The sequence below is a fragment of the Cetorhinus maximus genome, chromosome 6 (genome assembly GCF_964194155.1).
Source record: "Cetorhinus maximus chromosome 6, sCetMax3.hap1.1, whole genome shotgun sequence".
In the NCBI taxonomy this organism is placed as follows: domain Eukaryota; kingdom Metazoa; phylum Chordata; class Chondrichthyes; order Lamniformes; family Cetorhinidae; genus Cetorhinus; species Cetorhinus maximus.
Window position 1 is genome coordinate 11617416 of NC_135884.1, and position 25979 is coordinate 11643394.

The following is a 25979-nucleotide window of genomic DNA, read 5'->3' on the forward strand; positions in this document are numbered from 1 at the left end:
TATCACTCACTCTACCATTGCCACCAAGCCAGGGGATCAACCCTGATTCAATAAAGACTGCAGGAGGGCATGGCAGGAGCAGCACCAGGCATACCTACAATGAGGCGTCAACCTGGCGAAACTACAATACACACTTGTGTGCCAAACAGCGTAAGCAGCATGTGATTGACTGAACTAAGCATTTCCACAACCAACAGATCAGACATAAGCTCTGCAGTCCTGCCACATAAAGTCATGAATGGTGGGGCCGATTAAACAACTCCCTGGAAGAGGCGGCTCCACAAATATCCCCATCCTTAACGATGAGGGAGCCCAGCATATTAGTGCAAAAGATGAGGCTGATGCATCTGCAATAATCTTCAGCCAGAAGTTCCAAGGGGGTGACCTATCTTAACCTCATCCGGACGTCCTTAGCATCACATGCCAGTCTTCAGCCAGTTTGATTCACTCCACGTGACGCCAAGAAACTGCTGAAGGCACAGGATACTGCAAAGGCTATGGGCCCTGACAATATTCTGGCAATAACACTGAAGACTGCCCCAGAACTTGCCATGCCCTGAGCCAGACTGTTCCAGTCAAACTGCAACACCGGAATTACCCAGCAATGTGGAAAATCACCCAGGTATGTCCTGTCCACAAAAAGGAGAACAAATCCAACCCAGCCAATTACCATCCCATCAGTCTACTCTCGATCATCAGTAAAGTGATGGAATAGGTCATCAACAGTGCTATCAAGCTGCATTTGCTTAGCAATAACCTGCTCACTAATGCTCAGTTTGGGTTCTGTCAGGATCACTCAGCTCCTGATTTTATTCCAGCCTTGATCCAAACATGGCCACAAGAGCTGAACCCCAGAGCTGAGGCGAGAGTGACTGCCCTTGACATCAAGGCAGCATTTGACCGAGTGTGCCAAACTAGCAAAACTAGAGTCAATGGGAATCGGGGAAAACTCTGTTGGTTGGAGTCATACCTAGCCCAAAGGAAGAGGGTTGTGGCTGTTGGAAGTCAATCATCTCAGCCCCAGGACGTCACTGCAGGAGTCCCTCAGTGTAGTGTCCTAGGCCCAACCATCTTCAGCTGCTTCATCAATGACCTTCCTTCCATCATAAGGTCAGAAATGGGGATGTTTGCTGATGATTGCACAATGTTCAGCACCATTCGTGACTCCTCAGATACTGAAGCAGTCTGTGTGCAGATGCAGCAAGACCTGGACAATATCCAGGCTTGGGCTGACTAGTGGCAAGTAACATGTTGCGCCAGGCAATGACCATCTCCAACAAGAGAAAATCTACCCATCGCCCCTTGTCATTCCATGGCATTATCATCGCTGAATCCCCCACTATCAACATCCTGGGGGTGACCATTGACCAGAAACTGAACTGGACTAGCCATATAAATACTGTGACTACAAGAGCAGGTCAGAGGCTGGGAATCCTGCAGTGAGTAACTCGCCTCCTGACTCTCCAGAGCCTGTCCACAACCTACAAGGCACAAGTCAGGAGTGTGATGGAATACTCCCCACTTGTCTGGATGAATGCAGCTCCAATAACTCAAGGAGCTCAACACCATCCAGGACAAAGCAGCCCGTTTGATTGGCACCCCATCTACAACATTCACTCCCTCCACCACTGGCGCACAGTGGCAGCAGAGTATAACATCTACAAGATGCACTGAGGAACTCCCCAAGGGCACCAGATACATGGGAACACCGCCCCCTGGAAGTTCCCCTCCAAGCCACTCACCATCCTGACTTGGAAATATATCGCCATTCCTTCACTGTTGTGGGGTGAAAATCCTGGAACTCCCTCCCTAACTGCACTGCGTTGCATCTGCACCACATGGACTGCAGTAGTTTAAGAATGCAGCTCACTACCATCTTCACAAGGGCAATTAGAAATAGGCAATAAATAATGGCCTAGCCAGCGCTGCCCACATCCCGTGAATGAATAAAAAAAATCAAAGTCAGAGCTCCTTGCTGACCTCATTTGGTGAGCTATTATAGCTTTCACCTTTTTTACTTTTAATCTCATATTTCGAACATTATTTCCTGTTTGCTTCCCTTCAACCCAGTTTGTGTCCCAATCATAACACCCAGACGATCCTAGTGAAAATCACTATATTGGTTGCGACTGCAACAAATTGGCCCTCCACTTCATCCTTTGTTTCGAACAACCTTTCTATCTTCCTCTACTGCTAGTCCTCCATTGTCAACCTTTGGTCACTGCCCATTAATAATTCAATTTCTCCAGGTGCTTGCATGATTTCCACTTCCATTCAAACATAGTCATCTCAAGATTCCATCCTCTACTTTCCTATTCCTCACATACACATGTAAGTGCAGGGTCAACTTCCATATGTATGCTGACAACATTTAGCTGTATCTCTCCACCATTATCCATAGTACTCGCTGCTGTGCAGCTACCTACCTAACAACAACAGCCTCCAACTAAACAATGGTAAGACTGAAGCTGCACAGTTTAGATCTGCATCAATTCCATCCCCTTCCACAGTACTCGCTTTGATGTCCTGTTTAACCTGAGCAGGGCTTCAAATCCCACATCTAGTCCAACATCAACCACCTACTTCCACCACTTAATATTTGCTGCCGAAGCTTTCATTCGTCTTTGTTACCTCAATTTCTTCCAAAGCTGTCTCCTTGCTGACCTCCTGAGTCCCATCCTACAGAAACTCAATTTCATACAGAGTCCTACTACCTACTGAACGGAGGCCCATCTGCATTGCCCTGGCCTTTCCCAGTTCCATTGGCACCGCATCCACCATCAATTCACTCTGTTCAAAATCTCTTGCATTTAATCTTGAATTTGTGTGCGCTCATTCTTGATCCTTCAACTTCTGGAAACAGTGTACTATCTAAGGTATCCCATTCTTTCATAATTTCAAACATTTGGATTATCTCACTTTATAACCTTCCTTTAAAGCTCCTTTGTCTAGGTTTAACTTTGCGCATCTTCAAAAGCCTCCTTAAAATTAACCTCGCCTTCACTACCCTGCCCAGATTTATGCTTGGTGGTAAAGAATTTCTGTGACATTAACTCTTGGTCCTGCCTATCCTTTGGTTCCTTGCAAAATAAGTAGTTGGTGCAATGCATTAATCTTTAGAGGGTAGCACCTGAGTTCAAACCAATGGTTCTCAACATTGAATTTCCACCCAATCAATCTAGTGAAAGATGTTTTCCTCAAAGGAAAAATCTGACAATGAGTGAGCCTGTTGTGTTCAGTGCATTTCTAGTACTAATAAATCAGCATTAGCAGAGCAGGTTTAAAAAAAAGCAAAATTGGAAGGGGATGCCATTTTTTTCCCTCTGCTCATCCCAACTTTCTCTTTTCAGGATGGTGCTTTTTTTTTTAGCTGGTGTTCCATTCCAGCTCTGTGAATCCTCTGGTACCTTACCCAAGTGCCCATTTTTCCTGTGTCTGCATACTGTTGGACTGTTACTAGTGTCTGCTGTGGCTCAGTTGGTGACACCCTCGCCTCCTGAGTCAGAAGGTTGTGGGTTCAAGTCCCATTCCAGGGCTTGAGCACAAAAATCAAAGCTGACACTCCACTAAGAGACTGATGCACTGTTGGAGTTGCCTTTAAACCAGGCCCCCTCGGGTGGATGTGAGAGGTCCCATGGTATCAATATTTATCCATCAGTCAACTCTGCCAGATTACCTACATTACAAAAGTACTTGGCTGAAAGCAGTTTGGGATATCTTGTGGTTGTGCAAAAAGCTATATAAATGCAAGTCTTTCTTTTTAGAAAGGCAATCATACCTGAGCCTGATCCTTTCCTTGCCTAACATCCACAACTGTACTTTCTGTCAAGAGTCACTGGATAGTAATCAGAAACGGGAACTCTTGTCCACAAGCCCAAAGGCACAGAAGCACATGCTGCCCCTGCTGAGATTGCACTGTCTGAGACAAAAGGGAATGCTTTTATTTTAAATACTTGTTCTGCACACTGGCTTCCAAATATGATTTTTTTGTAAGTTTATATATTAGTTTGCGAATGCAGTTGGGTAAATATAAAGAACCACAGTCCCTTGTATGGCAGGTTCATGTTTTTTTAGCTGCAAGTAATAATGGAATGAATGAGGGTTTTGACAGCAGATGAGCTGAGATGGGCAAAGTTGGGCAATGTTACAGAGGTAGAAATAGGTGGCCTTAATGATGACATGACTGAGGTCAGAAGCTCATCTCGGGATCATATATGACCCCAAGGTTCCAAACAGACTAGCTGATTCTCAGACTGTTGCCAGAGAGAGGGATGGAACATAAATAGGAATGGAAGTAGACCATACAGCCCTAGAACCTGCTCCACCATTCAATATAATCATGACTCATCATCTGCTCAACTTCACTTTCCTACTCACTCCCCATCCCTTGATTCCCTGAGATACCAAAAAATCTGTCTATCCTCAAAGAAACTCAATGATGGAGCATTCACAATTCCAAAGATTCACAATCTGAGTGAAAAGATTTCTTCTCATCTTGGTCCTAAATGATCAACCCCTTATCCTAACACTGTGCCTTCAGGTTCTAGATTCCCCAGCTAGCGGAAACTGCATTGGTGTCTACCCTGCCAAGTCCCTTCAGAATCCTGTATGTTTTGATGAGAACTTCTCTCATTCTTTTGAACTCCAGAGAATATATGCCCACTGTTCTCAGCCTCTAACCATAGGCCAACCTTCTCACCCTAAGAACTAATATAGTGAACCTTTTCTCTACTGCCTGCAATGCAAGTATATCCTCCTTTTAGATATGAAGACCAAAACTGAGCACAGTACACCGGGTATGGTCTTACCAAAATCCTATACGTTTGGAACAAGGCTATTTATTCTTATACTGTAATCCCCTTGCAATAAAAGCCAACATGCTACTTGCCTCCTGATCCCCTCCTGTACAGGTGTACTAACCTTGAGTATACCCAAGTCTGTTTGAACATCAGCATTTAGAGGTTTCACACTTTTTTTCTGTTTTTCTACTATTACTGTCATGGACGAGTCAGTCTCTCTCAGAATAGTCAAGCAAAAGCCTGACACAGTCATCCTCATGGAATCTCAGCTTACAGATAATGTCCCAGACACCATCATCACCATCCCCGGGTATGTCATGTCCCACCAGCAGGACAGACCCAGCAGAGGTGGCGGCACAGTGGCATACAGCTGAGAGGGAATTGCCCTGGGAGTCTTCAACGTTGACTCCAGACCCCATGAAGTCTCATGGCATCTGGTCAAACATGGGCAAGAAAACCTCCTGCTGATTACCACGTACTGCCCTCCCTCAGCTGATGAATCAGTGCTCCTCCATGTTGAACACCACTTGGAGGAAGCACTGAGGGCAGCAAGGGTGCAGGGTGTAGTCTGGGTGGGGGACTTCAAAGTCCATCACCAAGAGTGGCTCGGTAGCACCACTACTGACCGAGCAGGCTGAGTCCTAAATGACATAGTTGCTAGACTGGGTCTGCGGCAGGTGGTGAGGGATCCAACAAGAGGGGAAAACATACTTGACCTCATCCTCATCAACCAGCCTACCACAGATGCATCTGTGCATCTGTCCTTGACAGTATCGGCAGGAGTGACCACCGCACAGTCATTGTCGAGACGGAAGTCCCACCTTCACATTGAGGATACCTTCCATTGTGCTGTGTGACACTACCACCGTGCTAAATGGGATAGATTTCAAACAGGTCTAGCAACTCAAGACTGGGCATCCATGAGATGCTCTGAGCCATTGGCAGCAGCAGAATCGTACTCGAACACAATCTAACCTCATATCTCTCTCTGTACTCTCATTGCTATCAAGTCAGGGGATCAACCCTGGTTCAATAAAGAGTGCAGGAGGGCATACCAGGAGCAGCACAAGGCATACCTAAAAATGAGGTGTCACCCTAGTGAAGCTATTAACACAGAACTACTTGCATGCCAAACGCATAAGCAGCAAGTGATAGACAACGCTAAGTGATCCCACAACCAACAGATCAGATCTAAGATCTGCAGTCCTGCCACATCGCATCGTGAATGGTGGTGGACAATTAAACAACTCACAGGAGAAGGCTCCACTAGTATCCCCATCCTCAATGATGGGGCAGCCCAGCACATCAGTGCAAAAGAGAAGGCTGAAGCATTTGCTACAATCTTCAGCCAGAAGTGTCCAGTGGGTAATCAATCTCGGCCTCCGGAGGTCCCCAGCATCACAGTTGCCAGTCTCCAGCCAATTCAATTCACTCCACGTGATATCAAGAAACCGCTGAAGGCACTGGATAATACAAAGTCTATGGGTCCTGACAATATCCCGACAATAGCACTGAAGACTTGTGCTCCAGAACTTGCCCTGCCCCTAGCCAAGCTGTTCCGGTACAGCTACAACACTGGTATCTACCAGCTATGTGGTAAATTGCCCAGGCATGTCTGGTACACAAAAAGCAAAGCAAATCTAACCCAGCCAATTACCACCCCACCAGTCTACTTTTGATTATCAGTAAAGTAGTGGAAGGGGTCAGTGCTATCAAGAGGCACTTGCTTAGCAATAACCTGCTTAGCAATAACCTGCTCACTGACACCCAGTTTGGGTTCCACCATGGCCACTCAGCTCCTAACCTTATTACAGTCTTGCTTCAAACATGGACAAAAGAGCGGAACTCCCGTGTTAAGGTGAGAGTGACTGCCCTGGACATCAAGGCCACATTTGACCAAGTGTGGCTTCAAGGAGCCCTAGCAAAACTGGAATGAATGGGAATCGGGGGGGAAAACTCTCCACTGGTTGGAGTCATACCTAGCACAAAGGAAGATGGTTGCGGTTGTTGGTGGTCAGTCATCTCAGCTCCGGGACATCACTGCAGGAATTTTGCTGCTTCATCAATGACCTTCCTTCCATCATAAGGTCAAAAGTGGGGATGTTCACTGATGATTGCTCAATGTTCAGCACCACCTGCGACGACTCATACTGAAGCAGTCCATGTCCAAATGCAGCAAGACCTGAATAATATCCAGACTTGGGCTGATAAGTGGCAAGTAACATTCGTGCCACACAAGTGCCAGGCAATGACCATCTCCAACAAGAAAGAATCTAACCATCGCCCCAAGACATTCAAAAGCATTATCATCATTGAATCCCCCATTATCGACATCCCGGGGGTTACCGTTGACCAGAAACTGAACTGGACTAGCCATATAAATACAGTGGCTATAGGAGCAGGTCAGAGGCTAGGAATCCTGCAACGAGTAACTCACCACCTGACTCCCCAAAGCCTGTCCGCCATCTATAATGCACAAGTCAGGCGTATGATGGAATACTCTCCCCTTGCCTGGATGAGTGCAGCTTCCACAACAGTCAAGAAGCTTGACACTGTCCAGGGCGAAGCAGCCCACTTGATTAGCACTACATCCACAAACATTCACTCCCTCCACCACTGACGCACAGTAGCAGTAGTGTGTACCATCTTCAAGACGGCTCCTTAGACAGCACCCCACAACCCCTACCATCTAGAAAGAACAAGGGCAGCAGATAGATAGGAACACCACCACCTGGAAATACCCCTCCAAGCCACTCACTATCCTGACTTGGTTCACTAATGTCCTTTAGGGAAGGAAATCTGCCATCCCTACTTGGTCTGGCCTACATGTGACTGCAGACCCACAGCAATTTGGTTGACTCTTAAAATGCCCTCTGAACAAGGGCCATTAGGGTTGGGCAATAAACGCTGGTCTAGCCAGCGACGCCCACATCCCATGAATGAATAAATTAAAATATATACATATTGCCGTTCCTTCACTGTTGTTGGGTCAAAATCCTGGAACGCCCTTCCTAACACCACATGCACTGCAGCGGTTCAAGAAGGTCATTCACCATCACCTTCTCAAGGGCAACTAGGGATAAATGCTGGCCCAGTGAGTGAAGCCCACATCCTGTGAATGAATTTTTAAAAAACTACCAAAGTGAGTAACCACATGCTTGCCCACATTATACTCCATATGCTACCTTGTTGCCCACTCACTTTACCTTTAATAACCTTGCATGACTTGAGTCAGGTCAAGAAATGAATTAGGAAAGGATCTTGAAGAAACATCAAATGTAATATTGTTTTATCATGATGCCGTACATTGCATTGCCCCACCATCTAAACATGATACTGTGATTTCTATTTTTCCTAGACAAAAGCAGCTTATGTTCTTTTCTACCAACGTAGAGACCCCAATAGCCATTACAACAGTTCATCTGCTTCCTTGAGCACTCCTGCTGCAGAGAATGGTGAGAATAGAAAAAATGAAGACGACAAAATGGATACCAACTAAGATGAAAGTGCATGATTTGCCAACAAGAAATTAGATCAACTGTTTTTGGACTATGCTGCTCTATATCATCAGCACCAGCTGCCTTCAGGGTAGGGGACAAGAACCCTCTTGATAACAGCAACTTTTTTAAAAACAAAATTGGTCAGATCTGGATGACTGGGTGAAGAAAAATAACAGTTGCTTAACCTTTGTTCAGTCATGCTCTGTTTCAGAATCTACTGATTTCTGATGACAATTAACGAATGTCACTGTACTGTAAAATAAACTGCTTTGGAAATTTTTAAGTGAGGTTTTTTCTCATCAATTTGAGATCAGGGTTTTTGGTTTGGTTTATTTTTGAAAAAGGTTGCAGTTTCTACTCAGTTCCTTCCCAGATTAATTTTCTGCCCAATTTGGATTTTTAAGTTATGTCACAAACTTGTATTGCTTGTATTGTTTCTTCTTATCGGTATAATGGTATTTCTTTGCATGAATGACACCTTGCATCTTAACCTGGAAATCTTGCATTATAAATTTGTAGCAGGGCACTGGTTTATTTGTGGTTTGGCTACTGTGACTCCGATATTAAAATTTGTAATATTATATTGTATTATAGGCAGCACAGGAACAGAGGTTTCCAACCCCCAGGTGAGATAACTGATCCAAACCAGCATAAGTTTGCTGGTATGTATTGTAATGTAAATTTCGCATCAGTTTCTTCTAGTCTTTTTGCCCAAACTGGCACTTTGTAAGTGGCTGGTTTTAATACGTATCTCTAAATAAATAAAGACCGCTGATTGGAGCTATGACTTTATCTGTCATGTGGGCTCACTGTGTAACTCTAGTGGGAATAGTTCTGTTTTTTGAACACCAAGTTTTGATAAAAATGAATTAGAACTGTTATAACTTTTATTCTATGATCTCCTTTTGGTTTCTAGCAAAAAAATTGGAAAGCAGATGGGAAATAATGTAATAAAGCGCTACACACTTCAAGCAAGAACTTTTACAGAAAACACTGATTTTACAGTCTTTTGTAACCTCTATCGTACATTGAGAAAATTACTCAGTTTTTCTGAAGTTCATCAATTCTCTACTACCCTAAGTCTACCAATTTGTTGTATATTAAAGTTACTGAGTGTGTCCAAATATTCAATTTCAAAATGCACTTAAAACACTTGACAGCCACTGTCTCTGGCAAAAGTATAAACATCAATACTTGCCTTAGAAAATGCTGAGATTACTTTTTGTACCAATGTCTTTGGCCTGTACACTTCTCCTGCACTCTGGCTGATCCACAGTATTCTGATCTGTTGAAGTCCAATAATCTAACTTTGAGACACTGAGAACCATCCTCTTCCCTTGCTGAGAGGCACTTTTCCATGCCCCCAGTTTGTTGCCTTGGAGCTAAAATGTTCCTGGAATGTGACAGCTGATTTTCGCCCTCCCCAAGCCAGTCCAGATCTATCTGTCCCCTTCATCCCTAAGCATTCACTCCTTTCAAACCGGTCAGTCACACTGAAATTAAACCGAAATGGCCTGCTGCCCTTGCTCCCAAACCCGCCTGCCCTTTTACCACTCTTCCCTTCACCTCTAACCTGGCTCAATCTGAATAGTGCACAATTATGCTTCTTGATGTGCAAAACCACAGATTTTGGCTAGTATTTAAAAATTGTAAAGCTCTATCCAGTTCCTTGCTGAATGAACTGAAAACTTTTTTAGCCAGCACATAAGTCCAAGAAGAGGGAGTGCAATTTTATATTTAGTCTTAGGAAATGAAGCTGGGCAAGTGGATGAAGTAGCAAAATGAGTGACCATTTTGGAGATAGTGACCATAATGCAGTTAGATTTAGCGTAATTATGGAAAAGAATAAAGAAAGAACAAGTGAAAGTTCTAAATCGCGGAAAGATAAATTTTACGAAGCTGAGGTATGATCTGGTGGAAGTGGGCTAGTTACAGCTACTTGAAGGGAAACGAGTGGGAGGCATTCAAAAGTGAGATTCTGCAGGCAAAGTGTAGACATGTCCCCACAAAGAAAAAGGGTGGTGCTATATCTAGAGCCCCCTGGTTAGAAGCATACAGGGTAAGGTAAAGCAGAAAAAGAAAGCTTATGACAGTCACAAAAAATAAATATGCTAGAAAGCCTAGATGAGCATAGAAAATACAGGGATGAAGTAAATAATGAAATCAGGAAAGCAAAAAAAAATATTGACAAGTAAAATCGAGGAAAACCCAAAGATATTTCATCGGTACATTAAGAACAAGAGGATAACGAAGGAAAGAGTAGGGTCTATCAAGAATGTGCAAGGTAGCTCATGTTGATGCAGAAGATGTGGGTAGGGTTTTTAATGAGTACTTTGTCTTTATCTTCACAAAGGAGAGGGATGATGCAGACATTCTAGTTAATGAGTGTGAAACAGTAGATACTGTTACAATCAGCATAATGAGAGAGGAAGTACTGGAGGGACTGACATTCTTGATGGCAGATAAATCACCAGGGCCAGATGGATTGTATCCTAGGCTGTTAAAGGAAGCCAAGGAGGAAATAGTGGATGCCCTGAGGATAATTTTTCAATAGATACAGGTGAGTTTCCAGAGGTTTGGAGGCCTGCGAAAGTTTTACCATTATTTAAAAAGGTTGCAAGGGATAGGCCAAATAATTATAGGCTGGTCAGTCTGACTTTAGTGGTGGACAAATTATTAGAAACAATTCTGAGAGCCAGGATAAACTGTCACTTGGGCATGGGTTAATCAGGGATAGCCAACATGGTTTTGTTAAGGCAAAATCATATCTTACTAATTTAATTGAATTTTTTGAGAAAGTAACAAGGGAGATTGATGAGAGTAATGCAGTGGATGTGGCCTACATGGATTTTAAGCATTTGACAAAGTCCCATATGCAGACTGATCAGAAAAGTAAAAGCCCATGGGATACAGGGGAATGAGAGTTGGATCCAAAATTGGTTCAGCGACAGGAAACAGGGTAATGATTATGATTCACAAAATGATATTTTAGCAAATGGAAAGAGGTTTCCAGTGGCGTTCCACAGGACTCAGTGTTGGGTCCCTTGCTGTTTGTGGTATATATTAATGATATGGACTTAAATGATAGTAAAGAGGATAGCTGTGGACTCTAGAATGATATCAATAGTTTGGTTGAGTGGGCAGAAAAGTGGCAAATGGAATTCAATCCAGAGAAGTGTGAGGTTATGCATTTTGGGAGGGCAAACAAAGCAAGGGAATACACAATAAAAGGGAGGATATTGAGAGGGGTAGAGGAAGTGAGGGACCTTGCAGTGCATATCCACAGGTCCCTGAAGGTGGCAGGACAGGTAGAGGTGGTGGTGAAGAAAGTATATAGAATGCTTTCCTTTATTGTACAGAGTATAGAATACAAAAGCAAGAATGTAATGCTGGAACTGTATAAAATGCTGGTTAGGCTACAGCTGGAGTTTTGCGTACAGTTTTGATCGCATTACAGGAAGGACATACTCGCTCTGGAGAGAGTCCAGAAGAAATTTACAACACTGTTGCCAGAGCTGGAAAATTACAGCTATGAGGAAAAATTAGGTAGGCAGGGGTTGTTTTCCTTAGAACAGAGGAGGCTGAGAGGTGACTTGATTGAGGTGTACAAAATTATGGGGGACCTGGATAGAGCAGACACAGAAGACTTGCAGTCAGTTATCAGGGGCACAGGTTTAAGGTGATTGGTAGAAGGATTAGAGGGAATATTGGGGAAAACTTTTTCACCCAAACAATGGTAGGTGTCTGGAATTCTCTGCTGGATTGGTAGTTGAGGCAGAAACCCTCAACTCATTTAAAGGGCACCTGGATCTACCTGACATGCTGTAACCTGCAAGGCTACAGACTGGATGCTGGAAGGTGGGATTAGAATGGGCAGCTAGTTTTTTTCAGCCTGCGCCGACACGATGGGCTGTTCAATGTCCAACATATTTGTATCAGTAACTTTGTGCTACCTGGTTCTAATGTCAAGTAACAATGTCATAAATTAAAGTTAATTGTGCCTTTTCCACTGCCCTCCTGGGCCCCCCAAAAAAGTCCACGGTAACCATAAATAAACAGACTTGGTTATGCCTTCAATTTAAAGAAAAAGGTTAGACATGGCTTAGGGAAATCGAACAGTCATGAAATACAGCTCATTAGGTTGTGTTACTTAACAACATACTTAAGGCTTCCAAGCATATGCAAAACTTTGAAGGCACTTTACTATCATTGGCACCTAACTGCCTAAAGGATGTCAAACATTGTGATCGCAAGCTATGTGTTGGGTGGACCACAAACTCATCCAATCAAAACTTTAATCTCAGGAAAGATCCATTTTTAAGTCCACAAGGTGAAACCTCTGCCAGAATAAATGTTGCCAAACTTAGAGCAGCAGGACTGAATCTTTCCACTGTCAACACAGCATCTGGGAACAGTGAAATGGCTTATATGCTGCAGCCAGTAAAACCCAAGGACCAAAATCAGAAACCTCAAAGATTGGTATGATAGAATGATATGGAGGTTGCTGAATTGTTCTGTGAGAAACGCACCCTTCAGCTACCATGGTTGAAAGACAGGTCATCAACATCAAAAAACCTATATATGCCAAGAAAAGGTGTGAGCTACAAGCAAAACTAAGTTATTCACGTAAAGCGGCTGACAAAGCTAAGGAAATTTAGATGTATACTGACATGGATCATATGTAAAGGTCCTATGGGGCACAAAGAAATACCTGACATGGTTTACAATTAGCTACAATTATTCCAGGGGCCTAATGTCCCAGTGAATAAAGTGATTTGAACTGGGCAAGCAGCAGGAAGTTAATAGCTGTGTAGTATCTACTGTTTACATTTCATCAGTGCTGGCATCCAATACCTCGGTTCTTTCTGATCTACGCCAAAATCTTTGCCCAATCTAGAGGCTTCTAAAGCTTGACATTGATGTGGTTCCTATTCTTTTCAGCCTTGCCAGCATATTGAGCTTTAACCTTCTGTGTCTCAACAGTTTTAAAATTGTTTCCTCCGCTACTCAATTGGTAAACTTGATGCACTAGCATTATGGGGAAGATTGGCCTCTATCTTTATTCATCTGTTCAACATCCAGTATGGGATGTGTTTCCCTGCCAGCTTGCACCACCAGTAGCATGCCATGCTTGAGTGAGAGTCATCATATTTTTAGTCAGATTAGTCTCGCACAGCCTCTTGAGCCTGCAATCATTATTCCTGCGCATGACTGTTGCTCCAAGTTTGGAGCCCAATAAACTCTCACAAAGGCGAGCTTTGAACACTCAGAGTTCATCCTAAGTAATGAACATGGACATGTATGTTGTAGGGTGCCACAGAGCACAGAAGGAAATGCTATCCAGTTAGAAAAACTTGATTTATATCATGACTTTAATAACCACAGGATGTCACGAAATGCTTTATAGTCAATGCAATACTTTTTTGACATGTAATCACTGTTTTAATGTAGCCACCAATTTGCACACAGCAAACCCCCTCTCATGATAATGATCAAATAATCTGTTTTGGGTGATATTGAGGGATAAATATTGGCCAGGACACCAGAGAGAACTCCCCTGCTAAAAGCAAAATAGTGTAGATGCTGGAAATCTGAAATTAAAACAGAAAATACTGGAAAAACTCAGCAGGTCTGGCAGAATCTGCGGAGATGAGTGGGCTCTGAAGAATGGTCATACGTACTCGAAATGTTAACTCTATTTTTCTCTCCAAAGATGCTACCAGACCTGCTAAGTTTTTCCAGCATTTTCTGTTTTAATTTTAGAACTCCCCAGCTATTCAGAACAATGCCCTGGAATCATTTATGTTCATCTGAGATGTTAATCTCATGCAAAAGCATCTCCAACAGTGCAGTACTCCTTCAGTACTGAGAGTGGAGTGTCAGCTTTGATTTTTGTGCTTAAATCCTGGAACGCGACTCAAACCCACAATCTTCTGACTAATCAGCAACCACTACCAATAGAATGACGGCTGCCACTGCCCCCTGCCCATTCCCATAGTGCTGCAAAACCACCTCATTCAAGTATTTATCCAATTCTCTTTTTCCACCACCCTTTTGGGCAGCACACTCCAGGTCCAACTGTAACTACCTCAGGAAGTAAAAACACTATAAACAAAAAAGGGCCCAAGTTTTCCATCACAGTTTCTGCTGATATTGATGGAGAGAGAAACAGAGTTAAGTTTTCAACTCGGTGACCTTTCAAACTTACAAAACGTCATTGGCCTGAAAACGTTAATTCAGTTTCTCTCCATTAAATCCAAGTTTTTGTGGTATTAATTTGATAGTTGAAGTTCCTTACGATCCATTCTCTTGAAGTATTTTTCCAGATTTCCTTTTGAATGTCACTATTGAATTTGCTACCGCCATCCTTTCAGGCAAAAGTACAAGGGGCACAGCTATAGGGTGATTGGCAAAGGAACCTGAGACAACCTGAGAAGAAACTTTTAAGCAATGAGCAGTTAGGATTTGGGATGCATTGCCTGATTAGGGTGGTGGAAATTGGTGTAACAGTAACAGTACCTTTCAAAAGCAGATTGAATAAATATTTCAAGGAGAAAAAACACGATATGGGGAAAGAGCCAAGGAGTGGAACTAACTGGATCACACTTCAAAAGAGTCAGATTCCTTGCACTAAGTGACCTGTTTCAGTGCTGTACTGCTATGATCCTATGAGATTATGCACAGGGCAATAGTTGAAATAGAGTCATAGAGGTCTACAGCACAGAAAAAGGCCCTTCAGCCCATCGAGTCTGCGCTGGTCAAATAAGTGCCTAACTACTTGAATTTAGTAACAGTGTCTTGGCGCCATTAAGACTTACATTGACTGCAATGTGAAAAATATACCTAAAGAAGATTCAGATCCACTTAAGACACAAATTAAGCAACTTTCTTTTTATTGCTGAAAAGAGAGACATGTTCCAAAGTTTTTCATCTTCCACTCATCAGGACAAACCCAAGAATGCCAAATTTCAAACAATTACAACATATAGGAGAAAAGAGTGATGATTGGTTGGCAAGTCAACTCTGATTGGCCGAGGTGTTGTCATGTAGAAAGCAACAGGGAACAGTCCAACAGATCATCAATCCAAAAGACGTTCTGCCTGCCACATAACTGAACAACATCGTATATGAATTTCAATGCCAGTGTGAAGCCAGGCATGTAGGCCATATGTCCCAGTGATTGGCTGCAAAAAATCAAACAGCACGTTCCTTCAGTTGTCCGTAATAAGCAGAGTACAGACCGTACTCAACCAGCCCACGCTTGCAAAACCCAAAACAAAAACGTCAACTGTTAAATGTGATTCTGCGATTGGGCAGCACTTGTTGAAGAAGCTTTGTGCCTTTCTTGAATTACACTGGAGCTTGGGGAGTCTATGGTTCCCCATTGTATTCTCAATGACAACGCCTCAGTTCATCAGAATTGACTTGCCAACCGATCGTCACCCTTTTCTCCTGTAGTATAAATTGTTGTGATCGAAATTTGGCATTCTTGAGTTTGTCCTGATGAGTGCAAGATGAAAAGATTCAGCAACATCTCTTTTCAGCAACTTTTCTGCTGAAAAATCAGGACCAGAGAAGTGCCAGATCACATTTGTGGTCAGCGCAACACATTCAGCTGTAAGTGTGGATAATGTTGTCATAGACACAATAGGCAGACATCTCCCAACCTGATAATAAAATATAGAAAAATCTTATGTTTATTTCTCAAATGCAGGAGAAAATCAGCTTTCACTGATTCACCACTCAAAAAACCAAATCTGGCAATTTATCAGCAAAAAACTCTAAACCTTTTTTTTAACAATTTGACCAATGTCAACTCCCAATGATTCAAGCCAAGCTGCAGCCTGATATCAAATTTTGTATGATAGGTCTATGACGTAAGAAAATGCAATTTTCAATTTAAGTAAGACGGCATGTTTCCTGTACAGCATGTACTCATTGTTTACATTGCAGGCCATGAGATCCATTCAAAAAGTAGTACAGAATTATAAAACATAATAGAGAACTCTGAGACTTATTTTCTTGGCAGAATGGAGTTAGCTGAAGATGTGGGCATTTATGTGAAATTGTTTCCCAGTAATGGAGTTAATACCTATAACCAGACTGAGATTACAGAGGATTAATTCATGCACTGTCATAGGAGAAGGATAATGCAGGAGATGGAATTTGGTGGGAAATCTCATGAAAAACTACCTGTCACTTACACGTGGTTTAAGTCTCTATAATGAAACTGGAGTGAAACACAGTTTTTCATCAAAATACATTTATTAGAAGAGCCTCCTTTATATTAGGTTGTAACAAGTTAGTTCCTATGTCCAGTTAGACTTTTACAGACTACATTAAGTACTTTTCAGTAGACCTTTAAAAAAGTACCATCATATAGTAAAATGCCTAACACCAGAAACTAGTTTGCCGCATTCAGTAGAGAATTTAGGATCTCACTGACTGAGAAACGTCTTTTGGGACAAGGACAGGTTTCTGTATATTTTCCATTTACAACAAGAGAAATTCTAAACAGAGCTAACAAGCCTATTAGAATGTCACTATAGATAATGTAGCGAATCTAATTTGCATACATTTGGTGGTTGCTGTATTTCCTTAAAATTTTACAGCTCAACACATACTCTTAACTAAACTTTAAAAAAGCACCATCTGTAATATAACACCTATCTTCTATATTTAAGACACTAAATTTTAACTTATTCATCCGTAGCATCACCAAGTCATTCATCCTTTGGAAGAAGAGCTTTGATGTCATCTTCAATCTCAATGGTGAGGAAGTTTTTGCTATATCGCCTATATGGCTCACCGTTTGACCCAATAAGGAATTTTTCGAAATTCCAGCCAATATCATTCCGACGGACTGGCTTCCAGTCTATGAACTTGGGATCACTTATTAAGGTATCAGGATCATCATAAGTCTCAGGCAACTTCTTCTTCAGAAAAGTGAAGACTGGATTCTCGTCTTCTCCATTGACATCAATCTTTTTTGACAAAAAGAAATTTGGTTCAAAGCCATTGCCTGGACGGACATATTTCAAGGAATTAAGGATCTCCTCATTGTACATATTTTCCTACAAAATCAATGTAAAGAAAGATGAAATACATGAATCGTTGATTTGCAGCTATTTTTTGGACAAGTTATACACCTATTTTATGGAAACACAGAGCAGGCCAATCATCATCCGTTTCTGATTTGCACCCTTCTTCAGATCTTAAACAGGACCAACCTGAAACCTCCATTGTCTATTCTCTCTACAGATGGTGATTGACCTGTAGGATGCAAATTACTTTTCAAATTTAAATAATCTTTTAAAAACCACTGTAGTTGCTGCAATAGTATCAGCACTTCTGAGTACCCTGTATGTGACATGCTTTGAGATGTTTCTGAGAAACATGGTAAGATGTTAGATGCAAGTTACTTCTTTCAAAGTATCAAATGTTGAATTTGTCACAGTACTGTAACTCACTCCCAACTGGTCATGGTTTTTCTTTAAGCTTAACTAGTTTGCATATACCTGTTGGGATTAAAATAAGCAGACATCCCATCTTACTACATTGCACCTTTTTACTCAAATGGTAACAAACTAAACTCTGAATTTATCTAAGGTTAACAACTGTTATTACAAAATATGATAAGATGAATGAATAAGGACACTGGAAGAGAAGCTCCTTAAAATTGTTGCCTTAAAAATCTGAAAATCAAATGCAGAACTCAAAAATGTTTGTGTTTAAATTGCTATATAAACCATGATAATATTTTAATGATTAATTTTATCAAAAGTTTATTAAGTTACTGAAGTTGGAAAATGTCAAAATATTACTAAATATAGCAAGTTAGTCAGGGTTGCTATAACTTAAGCTGCTAATTTATTTACAACAGTTTAGGGCTTCTGTAAGAGAAATTGAGTCAATTAAACTAAGTGGTGACTTGCTCCATGGAAAAAGACATCAAAGTATTGTTTTTCCTGAAAAAATATTAGATTTACCTGGTAACCAAACTGGTTGCAGGGAAAACCCAGAATCACAAACTCCTGGTTGCCGTAGCGACTCTGGAGCTCATTCATCTGTTGGTAATCCCTGATAGTTGTGCCTCATAAGGATGCAACGTTTTCAATCAACACCACCTTTCCTACGAGGTTGGAGAAACTGAAGATTTCACCATTGAGAAGTTCTGCAGACAATTCATAAAATCTCATTCCAGTATTCGCCATCTTCCTTGCTAGTCTTCTGCACTGTTGCCTCAACCCTACTCTTACATACAGATGTGTCTGTACTATCGAGTAAGTGGAAACACGTGCTCAAGGTATTAAATCAGTAACAATCCTTTGACTGAAATTTGTGTTACTCTGATCAAAGGAAGGTAGCAACAAAGCATCACGGCTCTAGATAAAATATGGAGAGCATAAGTTACATATGAATATCCTTAAAATTCTAGGAATTTAAAATCTTACGCCTGCATGCTATATCCTGTTGTGTTTTTGTCACACATATTAAGTTTTTCCCATTATAAGTATCTATTTACATATTTCAATGGAATCTGCCTATGTAAACTTACCTGCTGTGTTTAATAACAAAACAAAAACAGAATTACCTGGAAAAACTCAGCAGGTCTGGCAGCATCGGTGGAGAAGAAAAGAGTTGACGTTTCGAGTCCACATGACCCTTCAACAGAACTGAGTGTAGTTAGGAGAGGAGTGAAATATAAACTGGTTTAAGGTGGGGGGCGGGGGGGAGAGAAGTTGAGGGTGGGGTGGTTGTAGGGACAAGCAAGCAGTGATAGGAGCAGATAATCAAAAGATGTCACAGACAAAAGGATCAAAGAGGTGTTGAAGGTGGTGATATTATCTAAGAAAAGTGCTAATTAAGAATGGATGGCAGGACACTCAAGGTACAGCTCTAGTGGGGGTGGGGTGGAAAGACTGACAAGGTATTAGTTGTAAATTTAAAAATAATGGAAATAGGTGGGAAAAGAAAAGTGTCCTGCCATCCATTCTTAATTAGCACTTTTCTTAGATAATATCACCACCTTCAACACCTCTTTGATCCTTTTGTCTGTGACATCTTTTGATTATCTGCTCCTATCACTGCTTGCTTGTCCCTACAACCACCCCACCCTCAACTTCTCTCCCCCTGCCCCCTACCTTAAACCAGTTTATATTTCACCCCTCTCCTAACTACACTCAGTTCTGTTGAAGGGTCATGTGGACTCGAAACGCCAACTCTTCTTCTCCACCGATGCTGCCAGACCTGCTGAGTTTTTCCAGGTAATTCTGTTTTTGTTTTGGATTTCCAGCATCCGCAGTAGTTTTTTGTTTTTATTGCTGTGTTTAATGGTCACTCCTTGCCAGAAGTGATGCTGCAGCATCTCAATTATGCAGCTCCCAGCTCAACAGCGTAGATTGCATAGAAACTCCTTTGCTCCAGCCCAACTATATTTACTTTAAGGACAGCTGGATCAGCCACTCAATGGTTGGAGAAAGTAGCACTGGCACGTGCTGTGCTGCTTTGCCCATTTCTTCTTGGAAGTAGCAAATTAGGCCTTACAACAGTATATGACCCTATTTGCATATTCAAAAGCATCCAGTCTCTTTTTAGCAGTGATTAATGTTGGCAACCATTTAAAAGCTTGCCCAAAAGTTGATTCAAATCAGGAAAAACACAAGATTCATAACTGACAATCACCCATTTTTGAGAAAAGGCAAAAGTAAAAAATAAACAGTTCAAAGATTCTTCCCATGACTTTAAAACTGTGATTGATGTCTGCTACCCCTAGTCTATTATCTTTTGCTATCTAACCCTACTTCACCTAAAGACTACACATGGTCTCAACTCCCCATGTGCAATGCCACAGAATACCTTTGTATTTAGAAACAAATGTCTTTTTCTAGCAAGTTAAACCAAAACAAAATATACAAAAAACTCATAACAGCAGGTATGTAGTAGTTGCAAGACTGTGCTTAGTTTGTTCATTTCAAGATCTGCTTTCTAACCTCAATTATAAACTAACTCACCCAGTAACAATAAGGTTGATTCAGATATGACATCCATTTTGTACCCTCATATGACTTTAGTCTCTATTGAAAACGAGAGTAAAATTGAACAGGATGTAAACAGATGTTCAACCCCAACCTGCCCCATTCGAACAGGGTGGTTAGATTAAAATTGGGGCTACAATGTGTAAGAACTCCTGGATTAGGGATGGTAAAATCAGTGAGGATTCTCATACCTGATTGCTATCCAGTTACCGCCACTGGAATAGCAACTGTGTTGATGTCTGATGAGGACAAAATGGGGCTTGGCTATAATTTCCTCCCACAAAAATGGCTTGCCATCATTCATCGTCAAAGCTCACACATGAATAATGACAGCCTAGATAACATATCAAAGAGCATTGACACTTGGAGAAGCATAGTTCCCTTGTCAAGAAAATAATCAATGTATATTGCTGAAAAGAGAGATACACAACCGAAGCTTTTTACCTTGCATTCATCAGAATAACCACAAGAATGCCAAATTTCAAACAATCACAACAATTTATATTACAGGACAAAAGGGTGCTGATTTGTTGGCAAGTCGACTGATCAGTCGAGACGTTGCCGTGAAGAAAGCAACAGGGAACAATAGGTTCCCCAAGCTCCCAAGTAAATCAAAAAAATTCCTTTTGTTTGCAGAGAACGGGTCCTTGTCGCGTATGAATGTATGTCACTTCTAGCAAGTGTAAATAAGCCCCATTACAAGCTTGACTGATTATCTTAAATTGGTTGTTAATATAGCTATTAATGCACTCAGGATTGTTCAGCAATTGCTGCCCAATCACAATCACATATAATAGTAAACATTTTGTTTTGAGTTTTGCAAGTGTGGGCTACACTCTGCCTATTACAACCAAAGGAACATGCTGTTTGATTCAATCATGGGGATGTACAGCCTAATGTACTGCACCTGGTATCACACCAGCACTGAAATTCATACACATCGTTCAATTATGTGGTAGGCAGAATGTCTTTTTGGACTGACGGTACTGTCCTGTTAGTGGAAAATAGCACTCACAAAGCCACTGAATAGTAACAGCATGAAATGGCTTGCTTAACCTGTTGTTCAATCAGCACCTTTTTTTGCCCTGTAGTATAAATTGTTGTGATCATTTGAAATTTGGCATTCTTGGGCTTGTCCTGATGAGTGCAAGATGAAAAGTTTCAGCAACCTGTCTCTTTTTTCAGCAATATTCAACTTCTGTACTTCTAAGTTATCAATATATCCAGGAATAGGAAGAGAAGGTGGGGGGAAGACATTAAAACACATTTCACAAGAAATGAAAATAAAATACCAAGCAAAAGTATAAGTACATGTCATAATACATGATTTCACCAAACAGTGATCATATAGCAAAGAGGTATTTTCACATCTCAGATTTTACTAATGTGGTGAATATGATATGCATAGCTCATGCTATTTTTTAAAACTATATCAGCAGGGAAAGTATATTTTTAAGAAGTATAATTTAATTTCTCAGAATTGAGTATGAATCTCACTTGAAATTTAAAATTAGTTCAGGATTTCCAAAATTTTAAATTTCTATTACTTATCCTTTGTTGACACCAGCCACCAGACCCATCCACTACAACAAACCCCTAAAGTTACTTTGTTACATTAACAACTGCAGCAGCTATTATATTAGCAACATTAAGTTGCTAAAGGCTGTTATAATGAGTGCTTCACAGGGCCAATTAACCATCAAGGATAAGTATCTCCAGTATAAAAACAAGCCCATGTGCATTGCCACAGCTGCACCACATAACATCCTGAACAGTCAAAATATGTGATGTAAGAGGGCCAACAAAGCTGGAATCTAAGCAAATGGGGGTTTTGTGGACATGTCATCCCTTAACTGGACAATAACATGATGGGCATAAGCCACTAATTAGTCTAGTGAAATTCAGGGATTTTAAATTATAGAAACAAGTATAAGAAGGAGGTACAAATGGGCTAGTGGTATAGAACACTGAAGAGGGAACTCAAGAGACATTCAGAGGACAAACCAGGGACCAAGCCAGAGGGTGCAGATGCATATAATCATTGCTTCCAACCAGGGTATAAATAAAGTAAATGTAGCTCTCTATGAAAACTCCTGCTCAATACTGTAATGTATCAGGTCTTGCCTGTGCTGAATTATGTTCAATCATAGCCATCAATACAGGTCAACATCAAATCAATAAATGTCATGTCTATCAAAACATAACAAATTGGCATCCCAGATGGGATGATGACAGGCAGTTGATTCACGATTGAATTCCTTGCCTCTGACCTACTCTTGTAGCCATAATGTATATATATGGCTGGTCCAGTTAAATCCCGATCAATGATAAGCCCATTGATGTTGATGGTTGAAGATTCAGCAATGGTTATGCCACTGAATGTTAAGGAGAGATGATTAAATTCTCTCTTATTGGAGATGGTCTTTGCCTGGTACTTGTGTGGCATGAATAATACTTGTCACAGTTCAGCCCAAGATCAAATGTTGTCCATGTTACATGCAGGCACAAATTGCTTCTGTTTCTAAAGAGCTGTGAATAGTACTGAACAATGTGCACTTTTTCAGTGAACATTCCCACTTCTGACTTATCTCTTGAAGGGTAGGTTATTGATGGAAAGCCGAAGGTGGTTGGGCTTAGGACATTGACTTGCAGAACTCCTGAAGCCATGTCCTGGAGCTGAGATGATTAGCCTTCAACACCCACAATCATCACTTTCATCATGACTCTGTGAGAAGAGTTGCTTTGGTAAACAAGTGTCGGGCATTCTGGCTACATGACCAGCCCAACTCAGTTGCGACGGTATCAATATGGTGTGGATGTTTGGAATGCTAGCTTAGGTGAGCATTTCAGTGTCCGGTGTTTTGTACTGCACTGTAGCTTCATCAGGTTGGCACCTCATTTTTAAGCATGCCTGCAGCTGGCATGCTCTTCTACACTCTTCATTGAACCAGGGTTAGTCAATGACTTGATAGTAATGCTACAGTGAGAGATATGCTGGGCCATGGGGTTACAGAAAGAAAAACAGAAAATGCTGGAAAAACTCAGCAGGCCTGGCAGCATCTGCGGAGAGAGAAACCGAGTTCATGTCTTGAGTCGATATGACTCTTCTTCAGAGTTCACCCACCTCCCTATAGAAATGGAGTTTGTGGCTGTTTCCTAATCTAATCTCCTCTCCTAGGGCACCAAAATCTCTTTAGTTTTCCCTTCTTCCTCCCTCAACCTACAGACTTCCAAATTACAACTGGTAGATTGGTATGGAAGAACAGAAAGTATTGGGAAATATTCAGGCAGCATCTGTGGAGGGAGAAGTCATGTTTCAGTGCAATGACCATTGACTTGTATGATCTATTCTCTTTATCTTCGTTGGTATGAAAAAGAAAATGTTCAGGCAGCATCTGTAGAGAGAGAATTAATGTTTCAGCTCAGTGAGCACTGTGATCTATTCTCTTAAGGCTTGTTGGTGTATTGGGCTTTAGATCTTCTGTCTACCAACACGTTTTTTTTTCCCAGAAGAATAATGATAAATGCACTCACCCATCCCTTCAGTTTGCTTCCCTAATACCGACGGACGACCATGTGAACCTGGTTCCCCAGGGAAAATGTTTACCCCCCCCCCCGTTCAACCGTTAAATTCGGTGGTTAGGGTGGGGAGCTCACTATTTATGGGGATGGGTCTCCCGTCCGCTCGAGCCGGTGACCGTTATCCCCTCACCCTTCCCGCCGACCGCGAGCCGGTGACGGTTATTTCCCCATCCCCCACCCCCGCGAGCCGGTGACGGTTGTTCCCCCCAGCCCCGCGAGCCGGTGACGGTTATTCCCCCCAGCCCCGCGAGCCGGTGACGGTTGTTCCCCCAGCCCCGCGAGTCGGTGATGGTTATTTCCCCCTCCCGCGAGCCGGTGACGGTTATCCCCCTCCCCCTCTACTCCGCTCCGCTCCCGCGAGCCGGTGACGGTTATATCCCCCCCAGCCCACCCCCCCTCCAATCCCGCGAGCCGGTGACGGTTATTTCCACCCCCCAACTCCCGCGAGCCGGTGACGGTTACCCCCCCTCCCCGCGAGCGGGCGCGAGCTTCAGATGCTCGAGCGAATCCACCCTACCAAGGGGCCGGTGAGTAACTGGTCCCCTATCTGAGGGAGTGCAAACAAACTATTACCCTCCCCCCCCACCCCACTCGATGTTTTCTTTAAAATTTGTATTTATATTAAATATTTTTCTTTTCACCTAGAATGGTCACTATTGCTTTTCAAAAACCTGAGCCTTCGCACCTTGTGGTGTCAGTTCATTGGATAATATTTACCCCTCAGCAGATGATCTGGTGTTATCACATCCCTGGGAGCTTGCTGTCGACAAATTGGTTCCCGTTTCCTACATTGCAACGTTGACTACACTCCAAAAGTACTTCATTGCCTGTAAAGCGCTTTGAGACGCCCTGGGGTCGTGAAAGGCGCTACAAACGTAAATGCAAGTTGAACTTTTTTTCTGTGCCGGTGGTAATGTTTTAATCAACTTCAACTCTTAAGTATGAATGGTTTGAAAGTAGTTTGGTGGCTCAAATGCCTATTACTTATTCTTTACTTATCAGCCATGATTGAATGGCGGAGCAGACTCGATGGGCCGAATGGCCTAATTTCTGCTCCTATGCCTTATGGTCTTATACATGGACCCCTAAAATCCCACATGGCCGATTGTATCAGGACTTCACTAATGAATCAGGACTTGTGTCCACCAATGCTGAATCAGTAATAATTTACAAGGTCAACTCATTTAACTATTCATTGGTAGCACTCTGCCACATTCAATGCAAGATGATATTATTATTGCTGTGTTTGGAAATTAGAGAGCAGACATTCAAATGTCAAGTCTGACTCAAGATTGCAGCAGCAGCAGATGGGTATGAGGGAGGTCAACAGGTGAATTGGTTAAGTGTTTGGGTCACTGAGTTCGCTGTCAGGTAACTGCATCGGATGGCTCCTGAGATTTTTGTCTCACTTTTCAAGAATGCCTTCTACTGGAAGACCTAGCAATCAAAGAAGGAACAAGAATACTGGAAAAGAGGAGCACCCAATTTGAATGAGAGCCACTTTCAATCCCTTCTAGAGGAGGGATTCAGCAGAGAAAGACTGTTGGGTCTCCACAGGAAGAGTCTGTGAAAGAAAAATATATTTTACTCCACATGGGGGGAGCTGGTACTGGCATTGATTGTCAACTCTCAACCCTGTAGCTGCAGGTCAATGCTAGAAAAAAGTTAAATTATGTTTCCATTGGGGGGAAAAGATGTTATCATAGGCAAGAGAGTAAGCAACCAGACACAGATTTAAAATAATTGAACCGATGGGTAGATTAGGAGATTTATTTTAACACGCCTACTTACTATGATCTGGAATATGCTGCCTGAAAGGGCGGTGGAAACAGTTTCAATCGTAACTTTCAAAAAGGATTTGGGTTATATAGCAGTAAAAGAAAAGAATTCTAGGGCTCTGGGAAAGAAGAGGAAAGTGGGACTAAAAGGCTCTATCAAAGAGCTAGTACAGGCACAATATGCCTTGTTCTCTTGTGCTGTAAGATTCTATGGGATGAAGATGGGCAAGGCAACACATTGGCTACTCTCCCTTTACTTCCTTGGGCACCAGCACACTTTTT

General features: G+C 42.0%; 1 protein-coding gene and 1 pseudogene across 3 annotated transcripts in view; one reads left to right on the top strand and one right to left on the bottom strand.

Moving 5' to 3' along the window:
* Window positions 1–9189, top strand: part of usp4 (ubiquitin specific peptidase 4 (proto-oncogene)) — an 83725-nt gene extending 74536 nt beyond the window's left edge. For both annotated transcript variants that reach the window (XM_078543174.1, XM_078543175.1), the window contains one exon: window positions 8158–9189. In XM_078543174.1, coding sequence (XP_078399300.1) covers window positions 8158–8298 — 141 coding nt within the window. In that variant the 3' untranslated portion in view covers window positions 8299–9189. The remainder of the gene's footprint in view (window positions 1–8157) is intronic.
* A 7371-nt stretch (window positions 9190–16560) lies between these two features.
* Window positions 16561–23919, bottom strand: LOC144681300 (glutathione peroxidase 2-like; annotated as a pseudogene). Its single transcript, XR_013576755.1, has 4 exons — window positions 23872–23919; window positions 23462–23732; window positions 18289–18684; window positions 16561–17373 (listed from the first exon to the last, which is right to left on the bottom strand). The product of XR_013576755.1 is annotated as a glutathione peroxidase 2-like (transcript).
* Between the last annotated feature and the right edge of the window lie 2060 nt (window positions 23920–25979).